The sequence below is a fragment of the Martes martes genome (genome assembly GCF_963455335.1).
Source record: "Martes martes genome assembly, chromosome: 16".
Lineage (NCBI taxonomy): Eukaryota > Metazoa > Chordata > Mammalia > Carnivora > Mustelidae > Martes > Martes martes.
The window spans coordinates 23539461-23558763 of NC_137904.1; the positions used below are offsets into that span (position 1 = coordinate 23539461).

The following is a 19303-nucleotide window of genomic DNA, read 5'->3' on the forward strand; positions in this document are numbered from 1 at the left end:
GATTTCTACACCCAACACAGGGCTCAACCCACAAACCTGAAGTCAAGTGTCGCACATTCCACCAACTGAGCCAGCCAGGAGCCCCTTCTTTCCACTTTCTAAGTGAATCTAGTGTTATAGATGTTATAACATCTCTAACATCTACAGATGGTATGTTATAGCTTAAGGTCAGGGTCAAGAACACTGGGATGAGTACTAGAACAGGTGGGTTCCAATTCTAACTTTGCCATCACTACGGTCAAGTAAGTTGCTAGAACCTCAGCTTTCTCTTCTATTAGATTGTACTGGCACAGACCAGCCTACTGACCCAAAACATTGTTAATCATTTATCATCCACAAAATGCCAGGGCCTGGGTTAGATGTTGGAGTAACAAAGATGAATATCGGGTCTTGGATGGGCAAGGAAAACATATGAACAAACAGTTCTAGAGGATGGAGAATAGAGGACAAATTAGAAGGCAAAATTTGTTAAGACACGAGGACAACTGGATACATGAGGAGCTTGTGAAAATCAAATGAGTGGATGTTAAGGCAACCTGAAATTTTACACCTTCTCCCATCTTATCTTTCTTTATAGAATTACACCCTAACAAACACACTAAAAATAAGGCTAAGTTTCACCACAGCCTGGAACCATCATCTTATGTTTTCTCCTTTTCTGTGTTGCACGTTCAGAAGGGGCACAGAGAAAAAGAAGTCAGTTCAGTTATGCCAATACCTCTCCAGAAGGATAACCACTAGTAATTTAGTTCCTACCACTGGCTCCATGGGAAAGATGCTGTACTAGAGATGCCAAATATCTAATTCCATTCTCTTCCCCTCTAATTCATCAGCCATTATGGTTGAAACCAGCTGGGCACAAGGTATCAGAACTAGATAAGAAGTTCGTATTTCTCAGTCAAGCACAACAGAATTAATTTGAATGAAAAAACAGAATGCTTAGAAATATGCCCTAAATACTTCATTTGGGAAAAAGTTTTTGTCAATTCCCCCAGCATTCACAGACATTACTTTTTCCCTTTTAAGACATGCCAGGCCATTTTCTGTTCGTTTTGCAAGTTTATAAGCCACATAGCAATGTAGGAGTAAGTGGGCGCCAGTGCTGAATCACGAGGATAGGAAGGGTTATAAAGAGTCCTCCATTAATGACTATGATTAACTGTCAGTGAAATGAAGCAAGGATGAGCTTCTGGACCTGCGTGAGGGGCCCTAAATGATATGTCACAGTCATCATAAGCCAAGGGCAGAGTGCTGGTTACCACAATAGAGTTGGCTAGGCTGGCTTGGCTGTTTGAGTCCTGTCCTGTAAGCTTTCAGCTGGTGGAAAAAGAGCTGTGATCATCAGTCAGCAATGTTAATTAAGTATGCACAATATGCAGTGCGCTATATGGTGAGCATGCGGGGATTATAGAAAAGAAATCCCGACCTGAAAAATAATTAGTTTGAATTGAATGAACTCTCTAACATAATCTATTAAATGTAAGATACGGTTCCTGTCAGGAGACAGAACCATTTTCACTTTAACGAAAATATTACATGCATTTCTGTCACAATTACTTGGAGCAATCTGAGGAAAAAGGAAAATCTAAACCTTATAAGAGATGAACAGAAGGACTAAGGGCTGATAATAGACTTTTCAATCCTACCAGTAAGTCAGTGCCTCAAAAAGTATCTCCTTTCTTTTCTTCTTTTAAATATTTTATTATTTTATGGCAAGTGAGAAGAGGAGAGGGAGAGAATCTCACGCAGAATCTGTGCTGAGCACAGAGCCCAATGCGGGGCTTGATCCCACAATCCTGAGATCCTGAGATCATGACCTGAGCTGAAATCAGGAGCTGGTGGCTTCACTGACTGAGCCATCCAGGTGCCCTATGTATCTACTTTATTTTTTTGTTTCATTTTTAAAGATTTTATTTATTTATTTGGCAGAGAGAGACACAGTGAGAGAGGAAAACACAAGCAGGGGGAGTGGGAGAGGGAGCAGCAGGCTTCCTGCTGACCAGGGAGCCTGATGCAGGGATCAATCCCAGGACCCTGGGATCATGCCTGAGCGGAAGGCAGACACCACCCAGGCGCCCCTCCCAAGTATCTACTTTAAAAGATACTTGGGTCATGGCAACTAAGATTGCATTCATCCAAGATTCTGAGTTGTAGAAAAGAAAATAAATAAAAAATACCGAATACCACTCCCTCTTCACTCATAAATCAAGTGGCTGAGCTTGATTTCAATCTCTCAATTCCAAGGATGAGCATCTGACCCAGGCCTGACTAATCAAATGAAATATTTCCCTGAACACCTTTGACTGACTCTGGGAAAGATACAGGTTCTAAAACAGAAGACAGCCAAGGGACTGGCTAATCCAACAAAAACCCTCCAGTCCTCTTCTCCTTTACCTACCTTTATTACAGAAGATAGGAAACACTCTTTTTTTTTTTTTTTTAAGCTTGTCTAACATCTGGGAGGTTACATATTACACAGTTCTAGACAACGACATAGAAGCAGAACCTTGCTAAGCAGGCTTCTGGGAAAATATCGTTTCCTAATAAAAGGGACAGATACCACTAGTGTTCCCTCTTTCCTCCACTTTCTTGCTTTGAATGTGAATACGATTTCAAGCTACAATCATTCTGTGGCCAGGAGGAGATAAGCTAGAGGGTATGAAATCAATATTCTACAGATGGCAGAGCAGAAAGAAAGAAAAAAACCCTGGGTCCTTGATGACGTAAGTTGAGCTGCTATACCAGCTCCAGGCTGCAAACCTCTGGACTTCTTGATATGAGAAAAAAATGAACCCCTAATGTCTTTAAACCATAGTAAGCAAGATTTTCTATTGCTCATAACCAAACATATTCATAACTGAATCAGAGACCTTCCAAATATTTTTTCTAGATCTGTTTGGGAAAGCTCTTTCCTGAAGGATTGATATGCTAGTAGAACATAGGTCTGGACCACTGGTTCCATTTTTACAAACACACAGGGGAAAAGAAAGCTTGTCTGAAAATGAAGCCAACACACAGGAAAACAAAACAGAGAAGAATCAGATGCCTGGCTCGGAACATCACTTGACTACTTAAATCCAGCAAAGACTGAGTCAGCTGTAGATCAACAACTTCATATGAAAAGTGCTATGAGCCAGTAAGTTCCCTTTTTTGCTTAAGCCAGTTTTAATTGAGTTTCACTGAAAAGAGTCCTGACTGATAAACTGTATGGGAGTATGTGTGTGTGTGTATATATATATATATTTTTTTAAATAAGATTTTAATTTATTTATTTGACAGACAGAGATCACAAGTAGGCAGAGGGGCAGAGAGAGAGGGGGGAAGCAGGCTCGCTGCCGAGCAGAGGGCCCAATGCGGGACTTGATCCCAGGACACTGAGATCACGACCCAAGCCAAAGGCAGAGGGTTAACCCACTGAGCCACCCAGGCACCCATGGGAATATGTATATTAATCAACCACACAAGAAAATTAATTTGAGACAGTAATCTGTACTCGAAGAAAATAACCAATTAGATTCTCCTTTTGTATATGTATGGTTGTATTTTTTAAGAAGTCCCAACAAACAACAGGACATATTTTTGTTTATATAAACATATATAAATAAATAAAATATGTCTGGGAAGATATTCTCACATTAATCTAGAGGTGACTGGGACAGTATGGGAGGTAGCTATGGATGACTAACTGTAAAATTTTTATTTTACATGTACTCACATCACTTGCATATGTATAAATAAAATTAATTTAAAAAATATGCTGTGAAGGTGTATGTGTCATGCAGTGTATACTGGCTAAGAATGTAAGTTTTAGAAGTACAAAAACCTACTTTTGAGATCTGGCTTATGACCTTAAGCTTATTATTTGACCTCAGTAATCCTTCATCTCCTGTTTGTAAAAAGGAACAAATGGTATATTATAGTGCTGTGAGAATTTAATGAACTAATGTATAAGAAGTGGTTGGGACAGTGACTAGTATATAACACACTTCTAAATATTGTTAGAAATGATTATTAATAGTAAAGAATGGTTATTTCCATCTAACTGAGTAGCTACCTGAGTGGGAACTACTTGAAAAAAGTTTTTCTTTTTATAGTCCAAACTCAAAAACTTGTATTGAAATTTTAGAAGTATTCCTCATGAATTTAAATATAGTTTATCTAACTCCTATATCCAGTAATTTAGTATAAGTACAGTAAGGTATATCTTGCCCTGGGAAGACCTCCAATAGCCTAAGCAGCTTCATTAAGAATTCTGAGTCCTGGGTGCCTGGGTGGCTCAGTGGGTTAAAGCCTCTGCCTTCAGCTTCGGTCATGATCTCAGGGTCCTGGGACTGGAGCCCTGCATCGGGCTCTCTACTCAGCAGGGAGCCTGCTTCCCCCACCCCCCGGCCCCCCACCTCTCTGCCTGGCAAATAAATAAATAAAATATTAAATAAAAAAGAATTCTGAGTCCTTTCTAAAAGTTAGAGTCTTTTTCTCTGTGCATGCATTTTTATCTCATTTATTTAGTAATGTGTTAATACAGCTCATTCTGCCTTGTTCATATACTTATCTATAAATTTATCTACAGGTTTTTGTAAAGAACTTTCATCATGGTAACACATAAAAAGGACTGAACCTTATCTAATGCCTTTTCTGCATCAATTGAGATAATCATGATTTTTCTCATTTAAAATGTCAAAATACATTAATAGATTTTCTGTAGGTGAATTGTCTTTGGATCCCTGGAACAAACTCCATTTGATCATAATGTTGTATATATTAAAAACAAAACAAAACATCACAAGCTATAGCTACACCATGAGGGTGGTAACTTTAACCGGTAATATTTATTAATATTTATTAAATGTTTAGAATGCCAGACACTATTCTGTGCTTCCTGGCATGCACTATCTCTTTATCATCATAACAATTTAATGAGGTAGGAACCATTTTTATTCCCATTTTATAGAAGAATGAACTGAGGCACACAGAGGTTAAATAATTTACCCAAGATCACAAAATGAGTTACCAGTTGAGGCAGGATTCACAGTCTGTCTGAAAACTGTAGCATACAACTCCCGAGACACTGTCAACATGCTGTGCACTGCGCTAAGCCTGACACTGCCACCGCAGCCTGCACTCTTCATCACTACAGACCAAAGAAATAAACGAGCATATATCTGGTGTGGGGCACTGAACTAAGAACTATGCTCTTTGCAGAACAGTCATCATGTACAGAACTACACAAGCTATAGTGTCCATACTGGATTTGGAACCAAATTCATCTTTTAAAGTTAAAAAAAAAAAATCCAAATGGTTACATACCAATATACTTGGGCGTGGGTATGTATGTGCCTTCTGATCTCAGCTCTAAACAGGTATAACATAAATGGAGATACCTTCAAACAGCTGCTAACAGGCCAACAAGAGGCATAAAAGATAAGCATCATGGGGTAAGGGAAGGAGTAGAGAGTGGAAAGGGGAAAAGTAGAGTCTGAATGATGGTCTAAGTAAAGAACTTCAAGGGTCTGCTAACCTTTCTTGAGAGCACTAGTGGTATACAGATCAACTAGCAAATGTAGATGAAAACCTGAAGTTCTATACTGGGGAAAAACTGGAACTAAGTAATATGCTAAGTTCATTTACATGTAATTACATACAGTAGGCATAATTTACTCTATACCTACGTGGGCTACTGCTCAAAGACCATGAACAGCTGACTCAGGAGACCATTTCTAGCCCTGGTTAAGAGCATCTAAAGATAAGACTTAAAAGTTTTGGGGTACTTGTATGGCTCAGTTGGTTAAGCATCTGCCTTTGGCTGTCATGATCCTGGGATTAAGCCCCGTACCTGGATCCCTGCTCAGTGAGCTTCTCCCTCTCCCTCTGCCCTTCCTCCCTGCTTGTGCTCTCCCTCTCTCTAATTAATAAATAAAATCTAAAAAAAAAAAAAAAAAAAAAAGACTTTAAAGTTTTGTGCAAAGTGTATCTAGCCTTTGAGGAAAAATGGTCACCTAATTTGTTTCCACCCTACCAGTCTTCTCTTCAAAACCAAAATATTCCAGTAGCTGATTTAAATTTAGTGGTAGCTGTGGTGCTCTCTTAAGACCATCACAAAACTTAATGAAAAACAAAATAAATTCTAAGAGGCATTCTTGTTAAGAGGCCGGTTCATGTAAAAATGTCTAGGAAAAAATTCTGCTTAACATCTTAACCTATTTAACTAGTTAAATAAACATAGGACTTTAAATTTTCCTTTCTTCCCTCCTTTGTTTTAGACAGTAATATGATACTTAACTATTTTTTATTTAATTGAAAATTTAAGGTTTTTACAACTAACAGATTTTTAAAAAAATTCTAGAAGGAAAAGGACTCACTTGCCAGGAATGCTCAAACGAGAGCATAGATACCTTTGGTGCAGTATGTTACCTTTTTGAGCTGTTCTAGAAGGCAGGGAGGAAACTCCTTAGGAAGCCTTGCTCTCTCAGCTGCACTTCAGCAGCTCTGACACAAAGGATTAATTAGCTGGCAACCATTAGCAATAGTTAAAATTCCTCTAGAGATGGAAGGGTGGCACCAGGGTATGTGATCTTTTTTTTTTTTTTAATTTATTTATTTGACAGGCAGAGATCACAAGCAGGCAGAGAGGCAGGCAGAGACAGAGGGAGAAGCAGGCTCCCTACTGAGCAGAGAGCCCGATGTGGGGCTCGATCCCAGGACCCTGAGATCATGACCTGAGCCGAAGGCAGAGGCTTTAACCCACTGAGCCACCCAGGCGCCCCCAGGGTATGTGATCTTAATCACATTTCATTACTGGCTACATTTAGCCAGGAAAGATTTACTGACCTAAGGTCAGGAAAATTATTTTGCTAGTTCCAAGGACACATTTACGATGAAGTATTGATAAATTACTTTAATATTCCTGATAATGGCCAATAAATAGAACATAATAGATCTTTTGAGTTCCTTCCATTAATACAGAACCTTCCTCTAGGTTAAGACTTACTGTGTGCTCTTCTAAGAGAGTTAGGGCTCAAATTATTTCAAAGTTCATAAACTAAATACAACAGAAAGATATAACCAACAGGGGGTTATTTAAAATACCAGCATCCACATCTCTGTTTTTCTAGTTCAGACTGGTTTTAGAAGACAACACACTTAACCCATTGCCCCCTCCTTATGATGTGAAAATGGGAGCTTTGGAGTCACACTGGAATTAGAGAGAGAAACTGCAGGGGCAAGGCACAAGGCCCTGCCTAAATGTCTGGCTGGTAATTTGAGAAGAGTATCAAATTCGGTCTGTCATTTGGTCATTCAGATCAATCAGATGTAATGATCAATCAGAGCATATAAATGACTAATTTATTTTTATTTATTTTTAAAGATTTTATTTATTTATTTGACAGAGATCACAAGTAGGCAGAGAGGCAGGCAGAGAGAGAGGAGGAAGCAGGCTCTCCGCTGAGCAAAGAGCCCGATGCAGGGCTCGATCCCAGGACCCTGGGATCATGACTCGAGCCGAAGGCAGAGGCTTTAACCCACTGAGCCACCCAGGTGCCCCTATAAATGACTAATTTAAAAGAAACCAAGGCAGAGCCCATGAGAATTAGTTGCCGAGTCTTTCTGTTCAAGCCTTCTTTCTGTTTCAGTTTGCTGTTCCTAGGAAAACTATTTCCCTCGCTCACTCTTCACATCAGTAAGCTGTTCTGTCCAAAGTAGATTAGGAAGAGTTCTCCTAAAAAAATGCTGCTTATGTGGAGATAAAAGCCATCTTCTTGTCTTTCTCAGCAGTGACTTATCTGGTTACAAGCAATATTGATCAGTGCAAATCTGGCAATCTCTTCTTCATACTTCCTTTCTACAAGCATTCAAACCCGGTTCTGTGTGAGTGGTAAGAGTGCAATAGAATCAGCCTCATACTCCTGGTTGGAATAAGAGAAACCAGGTATTTTGGCTCAGTATTCAGAAAAGACATCTTGATATACATGGCACTGAAGTGAAAGCTCCACCCCAGTAACTTTTCCCAGACACATCAAAGACCAGGAGACAAAATGGCAGGAGTAATTTCTTAGCAACAGTGCTACAGAAGTATTTACTCTCTCCCACAGCATTGGGAATAATGGTATTTTATTTGGTTTGACAAATATTTAACAAGTTCTTATTTATGACTGTGACCCAAAAAACTAAATAAAACCTCTAAGTCATGTTTTTGTTTAAAAAGTCTCAAGTCATTACTCTGTTGGAAGAGAAGTCCTGCCCAGCTGGTTACCAACTACAGGCCCCGCCCTCTCATTTACCTGTTTATGAGGGCCCCTGAGTATGTGCGCCTTAGCGCCTTCACAAGCCGTCCTCATTGCTTCCAGCGATGGTGTGCCCAAAAGATCCGTGATCAAATCCAGCTGCAAGGAAACATGAAATACAGACAGATAGTAAGAGCTCATGGAAACAACTTTCCATTACTCTTAAATCACTGCCCTTAGAGACGAGGACCAAATGTGGGGGGAAAACAAGCCTTTAAGGTAAGTTCCAGATTAACTGATAGGAGCCCCTTTCACTTTCTGGACTATTAAAAAAGCCAGAAAAATGTTTTTATTAGGAACCCATAGGATAGAAATAAAATACGTTTTGGCAAGCAGGGCATTCTAAGGCTACAGTAACTTAGGAGTCTGCATGTGCCTGCCCTGGGTCTTGATAAGACAGTATCTATGATCCTTGCGAGGTGAACTGCTCTTTTGCTCATGGCTAATGACTCTTCTTTTCAAACAGTTAATGAATGGATTCAGGCTCATCAAGGAGTTAATCCATAAATCAGGCAGCTGTGACTCAGTAAATACTCAGAACTTTCACATCTGAAATGAAAGCTAAGCTATTGATGTTTGGGCCTGTACACATCATTTACATTCTATTTATTCTAGAAATGTCTTACACTGGCAGAAAATGGTTGTTCTTAGAAAAAACTGTAACACTGCATAAGACCACCTTAGTCAGCTGAGCATGACAGAAAATGGTCTTCTCAAGTCTTGGCAGATAGGAAACCACCTTCACAATTTTCTATGGTGTAAAAACTGTTCTAACTTCATAACCTAATTAGCAATAACATGTCATTCAGATTCCTCCAGGATGGAAAATTCTTACCTACAGAATACTTCTTTTCCTCGTACTGGGATTGCCAGATATAAAGCCCTATTTTCTGCACTTATCAAAACTATGAAGTTTAGGGTGCCTGGGTGGCTCAGTTGGTTAAGCAGTTGCCTTCGGCTCAGGTCATGATCCCAGGGTCCTGGGATCGAGTTCCACATCAGGCTCCCTGCTCAGTGGGGAGCTGCTTCTCCCTCTCCCCTTGCTCCTCCTCCCTGCTCATGCACTCTCTCTCTCTGTCAAATAAAATCTTAAAAAACAAAAACAAAAACAACCTATTAAGTTTAGGTAAGGATCACTGCCCTCCAGGATAATGGAGAGGATCAAGCAGCTGTGTCCCACAGAAGATTTCTATACAAAGCTTTTTGGAAAAAATGTGTTGGTGATACTTTTAGACCTCTAACAACAACTACCACAAAGGCAGAAGAAAATGACTGGCTCATGAAAACCAACGGGAACATTCAGAAAGTTGTCTAAAATGGGTAAGATCCATGGATGAGAAGCATTTTTATGAAATCTGCTAGGGTTTTTATTTCTTAAAGATACAGAGAAAATGTTACAGAAAATAACTACTTCCATTTAGAAGTTAGATTCTTTTCCCACTTTATGTCTTGATTTCTCATCCTAAAATACACTGATGATAGATAGATGCGAGTTCTCTGTCAGTGGCTACATCAGACTGGCAAACTCAAGACCCTATGCATTTCTCTAGGAAATAAGATAGCTGAATCCTACCTATGCCAGTTGCTTCATATGTATATGAATATATATGTATTCTTTCCAGCAGCAATCCAAGATCCTTGTTCAATATACAGGAATTGAACACCCCCCCCATTTTTTAAAGATTTATTTATTTGAGGGATGCCTGGGTGGCTCAGTTGTTAAACATCTGCCTTCGGCTTGGGTTGTGGTCCCGGGGTCCTGGGATAAAGCCCCGCATCAGGCTCCCTGCTCAGTGGAAAGTCTGCTTCTCCCGCTCCCACTCCCCCAGCTTGTGTTCCCTCTCTTGCTGTCTCTCTCTCTGTCAAATAAATAAATAAATCTTAAAAAAAAAAGAGATTTATTTGAGAGAGAACACGCATGTGCGTGCGTGCGCACACGCGTGTATACACACACACACACACACACACACACACACAGGGTGGGAGAGAGAGGGAGAATCTTAAGCACAATGTGGGGCTGATCCACAACCCCGAGATCATAACCTGAGCTGAAGTCAAGTGGGAAGCTCAAATGACTAAGCCACCCAGGTGTCCCGAACAATCCCTTAACTTTTATTTACGCTTTTCTCTCTTTTTTTTAAAGATTGTATTTATTTGACAGACAGAGATCACAAGTAGGCAGAGAGAGAGGGGGGGAAGCAGGCTCCCCTCCAAGCAGAGAGCCCGATGCGGGGCTCGATCCCAGGACCCTGAGATCATGACTCGAGCTGAAGGCAGAGGCTCAAACCACTGAGCCAACCAGGTGCCCCTATTTAAGCTTTTCTGTATGGTAGACATGTCTCATGTCCAGACATGATGGGTCTTACAGGTAGTCCATTAAAATCTACTTTCTAAAAAAAACTGAATAGTAAAGTGGGTACTGTCAATAGTACCCAACATTATTATTACATATGATACTTTTTTATCACCAGGATCAATTTTTAAGATGTAAACTTGATAAAAATAGACTGAATGTATAGCAGAGAAATAATTTCAAATGCTGATCATAGCAGATACAGTTTCTAATGTATCAGTTAATTCTTTTCTAGAAGAGTATAAAAGAAATTACTCCATTTTGGGTCAAGTGCAGGTATTATTTACAAAGATACACAGTAGTCAGGGTGATTTTTAAAATGTGATTTTTAAAAATGTGATCAATCAAGTCATAACACTCCCTTGCTCAAAACCTTCATACAGCTTTCCATTACACTTTGGACAGAATAAAATCCAAAGTCCTTATCCAGTCACCACGGTCAGGCTCGCTCTCTCTCTCTCTCTGACCTGGTCTCCTACGATTTCTCCCTTGATCATGCCATCCCTCCAACAGGCCACATTTGTTCCTGCCTCAGGAGCTGAATTATGTTGGTTGTCCTTTTCCTGGAACTCACCCAGTATCTTGCTCCCTCATTTCACTTGAGCCACTCCTCAAATGTCATCCTTTCAGAGAATCCTTTAGCACTGCTTTGCCCTAGCATCATTTCCTATCCCTAACCTGGTTCAATTTTTCTTCACAGAATTTATCATTACTTAGCTTTATATTTATTTGTGTACTTATTTATTTTTTGTCTCATGTGAAAGTCGCACAAAGGCGGGAACTAAGTTTGTCTTATTTACCGCTGCATCCCGAGCATCCTGGCATCACTATCACAGCCGCTAACACTTGTTGAGAGCTCACTATGTGCCAGGCCTCATTTTCAGCTTATTACTTTTAATCTGCACAACAATCCTCAGAATGGTTTAATCTGCCCAAGAATTAATAGACAGTAAGTGACAGAGCTAGGATTTGAACCCACCAATTTGATTCTGAAGACTAAGCACATCATTGTTACATTATTCTCATGCAAACACTATTGCTAAGATTTATGGATAAAAAAGTACTTAGGAATTATCCCAAGAAAACATGGAGGGTAACGAATTCACTCTTAGGGCAGATAAAGTATCATGAATGGTTTCCTAAAGCTACGTTTTAATAAGCTTCTAATGTTCTCTGCCATATTTAAATATGTTAGCTCCAAAATAAAGGTTAGAAATGTTCTTAAATGTTCATATTTAAGGAAATCAACACTCACAATTTATATTCTAAGCATAAAGTGTAAGTACATGAAGCCATCAAATACATTTTCAGGTCTGACCCATTCAGTCAGAAAGAACAGAGGCCCTCTAACTACAGAAGATTACACCTGTGCAAATTGTTACAGCAGTCAGCTGCTACGCATCAGTGCATGTAATAAAGTCAACACTCCCTCTAATAGGTTCGTAAGTTACAGAATAAATCTCTCTGTCATCTTCAACTTCCTAACTTTCTGAATTTTAAGTGAACCTCAATTTGCTGAAAGCAATTTAGACAGTACAACGAATAAGCCCAAGACACGTGTGCAAGACAGTTTTTCCTTTAAATCTGTAATAGAATTGAAAGCTACTAAAGCCTAAAGTAAAATCATACCTGCTGAATGGGACTTTGTGCCTGAAACAGTATTCTTCGTCCTAGTAGTTCTGCAAAGATACATCCGACAGACCAGATGTCAATAGCATTGCTGTAATGACGACTGCCCATCAGGATTTCTGGAGCCCGATAATACTGAGTAACAACTTCCTGAGTCATATGACGGGATTCATCTAATTCCTCCACTCTGGCCAATCCAAAATCACAAATCTAAATAGAAAAGATTATCAAAATATTGTAAGAGACAAATATATTTACAGATATATAAAGTAAAACACAATAAGCAAAAAATCAGAATCTTGATATATCTTTGAACATTGAAAAGTTTTCAATGATACAGGTATTGTATATTTGTGTCAATATATGATTTGCTCTTATTTGTATAAGAGGAAAAAAAGTCTCAAACTTCCTTATTTCTACATAAAATGATGTATTTTAAAAATATTCTCCTCAGGTGCTTGGGTGGCTCAGTTGGTTCAGCGATTGCCTTTGGCTCAGGTCATGATCCTGGGGTCCTGGATATTATCCTGCATTGGGCTCCCTGCTCTGCAAGGGAGACTGCTTTTCTCTCTCCCTCTGCCTGCCACTCCCCCTGCTTGTGCTCTCTGTGTGTCAAATAAATAAAATCTTAAAAAAAATTTTTTTTTCTCGCTCATCTTTTTAACTGATAAGCAAAGCAAAAAGACAGCTCAATGCATTATTTCTAGGTTTAATGTAGAAACCAAACTATGTATTTTCAAGGCTTATCAAGGAATTATAGGAAAAAAAAAGGGGGGCCTATCTTAAAGACCTCCTGAGCTATGTTCACCATCTTTATGGAATACACATAGTAAAATTTCTTTATATTTATGGGTTTCAAACTGAGTCCTCAACTTCCCATGTACCTATCTATTTAAAATACTATTCACACTCAAATATGTATGTCAAAATGTACTACACTGTAGAATACCAATGTTACTAGTTTCACTCATTTCTTTGTGCTGTAAATATTTAACTGAATGCCTCTTATGGTTTGGATAGTATGCTAGAGCCCGGTAACACAATAGTAAATGAGAACAATTGGTTAATTTATATGCAGACCTGGGAATAAATCTTTTCTTGTTATTTCTGTTTCATTGAAAAGGATGCTGAGGTTGCAAGGTGAGCAGCACCACCAGCAACTTCTGCTTATTTTCAGGAATTTCTCATATTAAGAAAATAAGATTTTCTTATTTTGGGCCACCAAAACAAAATGTGGGAGCACTGAGGTTAAGATAAGAGAGTAACAGCTTTCCAAACTCCAGCATCCTCACTGATCAACTTCATGAGTTAATATTATAAGTGATGAACTAACACTGTTTTCTAAGTTGAGGTTGCAGCATAAGATCTTATTTGAAAAAAAGGGTCTGGCAGCTTAAAAAATGTTTGAAAACCATACCAAAAAGGAAAAATTAAACAAAACAAACAAACCCCCAAATCCTAAGTTGCTTATCAAATTCTCCCAAAGGCTAGTGTTCAAATAACACATATTTTAAAAACTCTCTTCCTTGGCCATGATGTTTTAGGATATCTTTTAAAACAAAACAAAACCAAAGAACTTAAATCAATTTTCCTCTATCTTTATTGTATTTATAGTAAAAAAACAAAAAACAAAAAACAAAACAAGAAAAAACAAGCAACCACCCACCGGACAGGAAATGTTTTCTGTTATAAAGCAAGTCCTTTGTTAAAAAGACCAGTCTGTCTGGAGTCATGTTTGGCAATTTATCTGGAAGACAAGCTAAACCCAAAGTAAGAAGCTTATATGATCAGATAACCAAAAAGATAATGAGATTTCCAACAAAATTATCCATTTTGTGCTTAATAGGAAACAAAATATATTCAGAATATGAAAGGATACTAATTTAAAAGAAATGTTTTATCATAGTTATTTTTGATGAATTTATACATTTGAGAAGAGAATCAGTATCTGTAGCTTGGAACTCCATTTTGGGTCTTAAAAGTAGGCTGCTAAGACAAGTCAAAGGAGTGGGGCACAATTTCAGTTTATCCTGATCTTTGTGTTGTTTATTCATTAATGACATATTCCTCTAGTTACTCGTCCAGGTAGCTAGAAGTTATAATACCATAAGAGATTATTTGAAAAATGGACCTCAAGCAGGTAATGGCACCAAGCAAAACAGGTTCTAAACACAACGCTTTGTGAAGTTCTCCAACCAGAAACCAAAATAAGAAGAAACTGGCTTAAGCTGTCATAAAACTGATTTGGTCTGAACAGAATAAATACCTAAGGATAAAAAAATTTGTTTTTAAAATTAAATTATGGTTACGGGGATAGGGTGCAACTCTATTTTATTTTTTTAAGATTTTATTTATTTATTTGACAGAGACCACAAGTAGGCAGAGAGGCAGGCAGAAAGAGGAAGGGGAGCAGGCTCCCTGCTGAGAAGAGAGCCCAATGCGGGGCTCAATCCCATCATGACCTGAGCTGAAGGCAGAGGCTTTAACCCACTGAGCCACCCAGGCGCCCCGCAACTCTCTTTAAAAAGTGGAAAGGTAGCGGGGAAATGAACTCAATGATCTATAGAAGGAATGTTTACTTTAGTGGACACTGGGAACAATTCATTTCTCTGTGCAAAGAGACTGAACTACAATACTAGTTGTTTTCAGGGGAAATATGAAATATAGCTTTAAAAAAAAAAGATTTTATTTATTTGACAGACAGAGATCACAAGTAGGCAGAGAGGCAGGCAGAGAGAGAGGGAGGAAGCAGGCTCCCTGCTGAGCAGAGAGCCCAATGCAGGGCTCAATCCCAGGACCCTGAGATCATGACCTGAGCCGAAGGCAGAGGCTTTAACCCACTGAGCCACCCAGGTGCCCCACCCCTTTTTTTAAAAAGATTTTATTTGAGAGAAGGAAGAGAGAGCAAGAGAGAGCATGAGTGGGGGCAGGGGAGAGGGAGAAGCAGACTCCCTGCTGAGTAGGAAGCCTGACACTGGGCTGGATACCAGGGCCCTAAGATCATGACCTGAGCTGAAGGCAGATGCTTAACGGAGTAAGCCACCCAGGCGCCCCTGAAAGATAGTTTTTTAATTTTTTAATTTTAATTTTAATTTTTTTAAGATTTTATTTATTTATTTGACATACAGATATCACAAGTAGGCAGAGAGGCAGGCAGAGAGGCAGGCAGAGAGAGGAGGAAGCAGGCTCGCCAAGGAGCAGGGAGCCCGATGCAGGGCTTGATCCCAGGACCCTGGGATCATGACCTGAGCCGAAGGCAGAGGCTTTGACCCACTGAGCCACCCGGGCGCCCCAAAGATAGCTTAAAAAAAAAAAAATCTTTCTAGAGTTACATCAGGAACAATTCTTCAAGGCTATAATGGAGTTTTTATTCACAGTATTAACATACCATTTTTTTAAAAAAGATTTTTACTTATTTATTTGTCAGAGAGGGAGAGAGAGGGAGAGAACAAGTGCGCACATGTGCGTGCAAGCAGGCACAGTGGCAGGCAGAGGCAGAGAGGGAAGCAGGCTCACACTGAGCAAGGAGCCCGATGTGGGACTCAGTCTCAGGATGCTAGGATCATGACCTGAGCTGAAGGCAGTGGCTTAACCTACTGAGCCCCCTAGGTGTCCCAACATACCAGCTTTTAAAGAAAATTGGCCCAGAGTTTAAAGAAAGCCTTTAAAATATAAAATGATATTCATTTATATACTTGCTTTTAATATTTAGTTTAACTGCCATCAAGCTAAGTAACAATGACATCTTGATAACTTATAAAGCAGGCAACATCTAAAAGCCAGTTTTCCTGGGGTGCCTGGGTGGCACAGTAGGTTAAAGCATCTGACTCTTGTTTTCCGTTTAGGTCATGATCTCAGTGAGATCAAGCCCTGCATTGTGCTCTGTGCTCAGCATGGAGTCTGCTTGGAACTCTCTCTCCCTTTCTCCCTGCCCCTCCCCATTGTGCACCTTCTTTCTTCCAAATAAACAAATCTTTATTTATTTATTTATTTTTAAAAACATTTAATTTATTCATTTGACAAGAGAGAGACATAGCAAGAGAGGGAACACAAGCAGGGGGAGCGGGAGAGGGAGAAGCAGGCTTCCTGAGGAGCGAGAAGCCTGATGCGGGGCTCGATCTCAGGACCCTGGGATCATGACCTGAGCCAAAGGCAGACGCCCAACGACTAAGCCACCCAGGCACCCCCAAATCTTTATTTATTTAAACTTAAATATAAATAAACTTTATTTTCTTTATTAAAACAAAAAACAAAAACAAAGTTTTCTTTTTCAAATATTATCAGTTGGAATGTTAAGAAGAGTATTTACTGCAGACTGAAGCACCATGTAATATCGTAGCCACTCATAAAATAGAATTTAAATTTGCTTACACAGAGAGGACACAACTCTAGGAAGGCCCTCATCTCTAATTTCTATGATGGAGAAAATATGGTGGGCCTCTCACTAGGAGTTCTGCTAATACATCTATTAGAGGCAGGGAAATGCAAAATGTGGATTTTGCAATTTGTGAGCCACTCTAACAAGAAACAACAGGTGGAGGGTAGGTGGAGATACTAGGGGAAAGTAAAATTGAAATTGATGGCTTGAAATTTGGGGGCTACTACTGTAATTAAATCCTGTAATCAATTCCCCTTTAGAAGGAGTAGCAGAATTGGCTACTATATAGTCAAATATATTTGACCCTTTTCTGGCATAGTATTTTTAACTTTTTTTTAAAATTTATTTTTATTTATTTTTATTTTTTTTATTTATTCATATTTATTTATTTATTTATTTATTTATTTATTTTTATTTATTTGAGAGAGCAAGCAAGAGAGAGCATGAATAGGGTGAGGAGCAGAGGGAGAAGCAGATTCTCTGCTAAACAGGGAGCCTGACATGGGGCTTGATCCCAGGACTTCTGGAGCATGACTTGAGCTAAAGGCGGGTGGCTAACCAACTGAGCCACCCAAGCGCCCCTAATATTTTCACTTTTCAGTGTTTTCACTTCCCTATTTTGCTACCTGTCACACAGGGCATAGAAATGTTAGCTGTGCAAAAACAGTCTTTTTTTTTTTTCTTAAGATTTTATTTATTTATTTGAGAGAGAGAGAGAGAGAATGAAAGAGAGCAAGAGAGGAGAAAGGTCAGCGGGAGAAGTAGACTCCCAAATGAGCAGGGGGCCCGATGTGGGACTCGATCCTGGGACTCCAGGATCATGACCTGAGCTGAAGGCAGTCGCTTAACCAATTGAGCCACCCAGGTGCCCCCCAAAACACAGTCTTTATAAAAGCTATACTTCATTCTCATATAAATAACTTACTAATCTTGAAATAATTCTTTAGATACATACTTCCTTTAGCAATAGAACAATCTAAAAAGAAATTACCTTCTCTATCTTCTTCCTGGTCACACTGTAGTTCCAATTTCAGTGTTTCCAAAACATATGCAAACTCTCATGAAGAAATCATGAGTCAAGTTGACAAATCAGTTACTATGGCCATGACTAGTGATATTGCTAGAGAAAACTCAGTTCTTTAATTTTTGGTAAAGTGATGAAAATAACTTTAACTCTTTCACAAAGACACATTGTTCTTAAATCTGCCTTGACATTCTGAATTTTTCTCAGATATTTAAAGAAACTGAAAAGCTACCTTTAGAACACAGTTGCTGTTCACAAGGAGATTCCCTGGCTTAATGTCTCGATGTAAAATGCCAGCTGAATGGAGATATTTCAAACCTGAAATAACAAATGGGTTTAACTGCAGATATTTAATTCTTTTCACTCAACCAATGATCTGGGAAAAACCATAGTAACAGAGAATACAGGATTTAAGGTTGTTCTTTAAATAATGACATAATAAACATTATTAAAAGCTTGATTTAGTCCTACCTCAAGAACCTGTCATTTTGTAAAATAAAGTATCACCAAATGTTTACACAACTTACAGATAAGCTTTTCAGGTGCTGGAATTAAAGTTGACCATACCAATATTCTTGGATTGCTCTTACATGTGGGGGGCTACTCGAGCTTGGCTATTGGTATGCTCAACCTATGATTCTGAGCCAGCTCCCACAAATCCTCATCACTCACCAGGGAGCCCTTCCCAGGGCAGATTTTCACTGATCAGACAAAATTCAGTGACCTGCCCAGGTTTGTCAGTAGTATTCCCCATCACTGATATTCAAGAGGGGTAGTTAATTACTTTCAACTATTTTTTCACATCTTAAAAGACTGACTTTAGCACTGCTTTTAGAAAAAGGTCACAGCTTCAAGGCTGAGTCTTCTGAATAAAACACAGCAAATTATATATATATATGTGTGTGTGTGTATATATATATATATGTATTTTACAAGGGTAAAAAAAAAATCCAATATCCAATATCTTCGTTCTGCCATAGAATAGCAACAAATCTATGGAGAGTGAACATCCTAGTTTTTAATACTTTGTGTTTGTTTTCATTCTGTTGGCAGATGCTTTTTAATCTCCATAAAGAATAACTGAATCTATGAATCCTGGTGTGGGAGCTGAGGAAGAATATTTTACTAGGTAAGAAAGCTCTTTAAACAATTCTCCATTTGTAACAGCAAAATTGCAAAGGACAAACCTGATGGCCAGAGGCAGCTCCAGGAATGTGGCTCACACTGCCTCTCCCTCGAGTTGGCGCTCTCTAATGAGCCAGTCTGGAGAATCACCTAGCTGGCTGTTTCTCAGCCTCCTCGATCCTTGGGCTTTTAAGAGTCATTTTGGTTTTTTTAGAGTTGGACTCAGGTATACCAACCAACACTCTGACAAAACTTGAAGAATAAACGTCATCCATAGGGAAGGGAACACAGTTATTTTTCAGTGGAATCACCTGGATATTCACCTGGAATCACCGCATATTCCTGTTTAGAGGGAACTTTGTGACAGACCACAGGGTTCCACAAACCATCCTGCTTATTTACTTTCCCTACATTAACCTACTTAACTGAGTAATGAATTAGGCCTTTCTCTTCCACCCATGGAAATACGAACCATTTGGCCACCCTTAAAAGCTTCTTATTTAACATCAAGT

The 19303-nt window shown here is 39.1% G+C and overlaps 1 protein-coding gene across 2 annotated transcripts in view; it reads right to left on the minus strand.

The window, feature by feature from the left end:
- Window positions 1-19303, minus strand: part of NLK (nemo like kinase) — a 164446-nt gene that overhangs the window by 11329 nt on the left and 133814 nt on the right. For both annotated transcript variants that reach the window (XM_080826570.1, XM_080826569.1), the window contains exons 5-7: window positions 17899-17984; window positions 12265-12474; window positions 8280-8381 (exon numbers count right to left, since the gene is read on the minus strand). In XM_080826570.1, the coding sequence (XP_080682696.1) occupies window positions 8280-8381; window positions 12265-12474; window positions 17899-17984 (398 nt within the window). The remainder of the gene's footprint in view (window positions 1-8279; window positions 8382-12264; window positions 12475-17898; window positions 17985-19303) is intronic.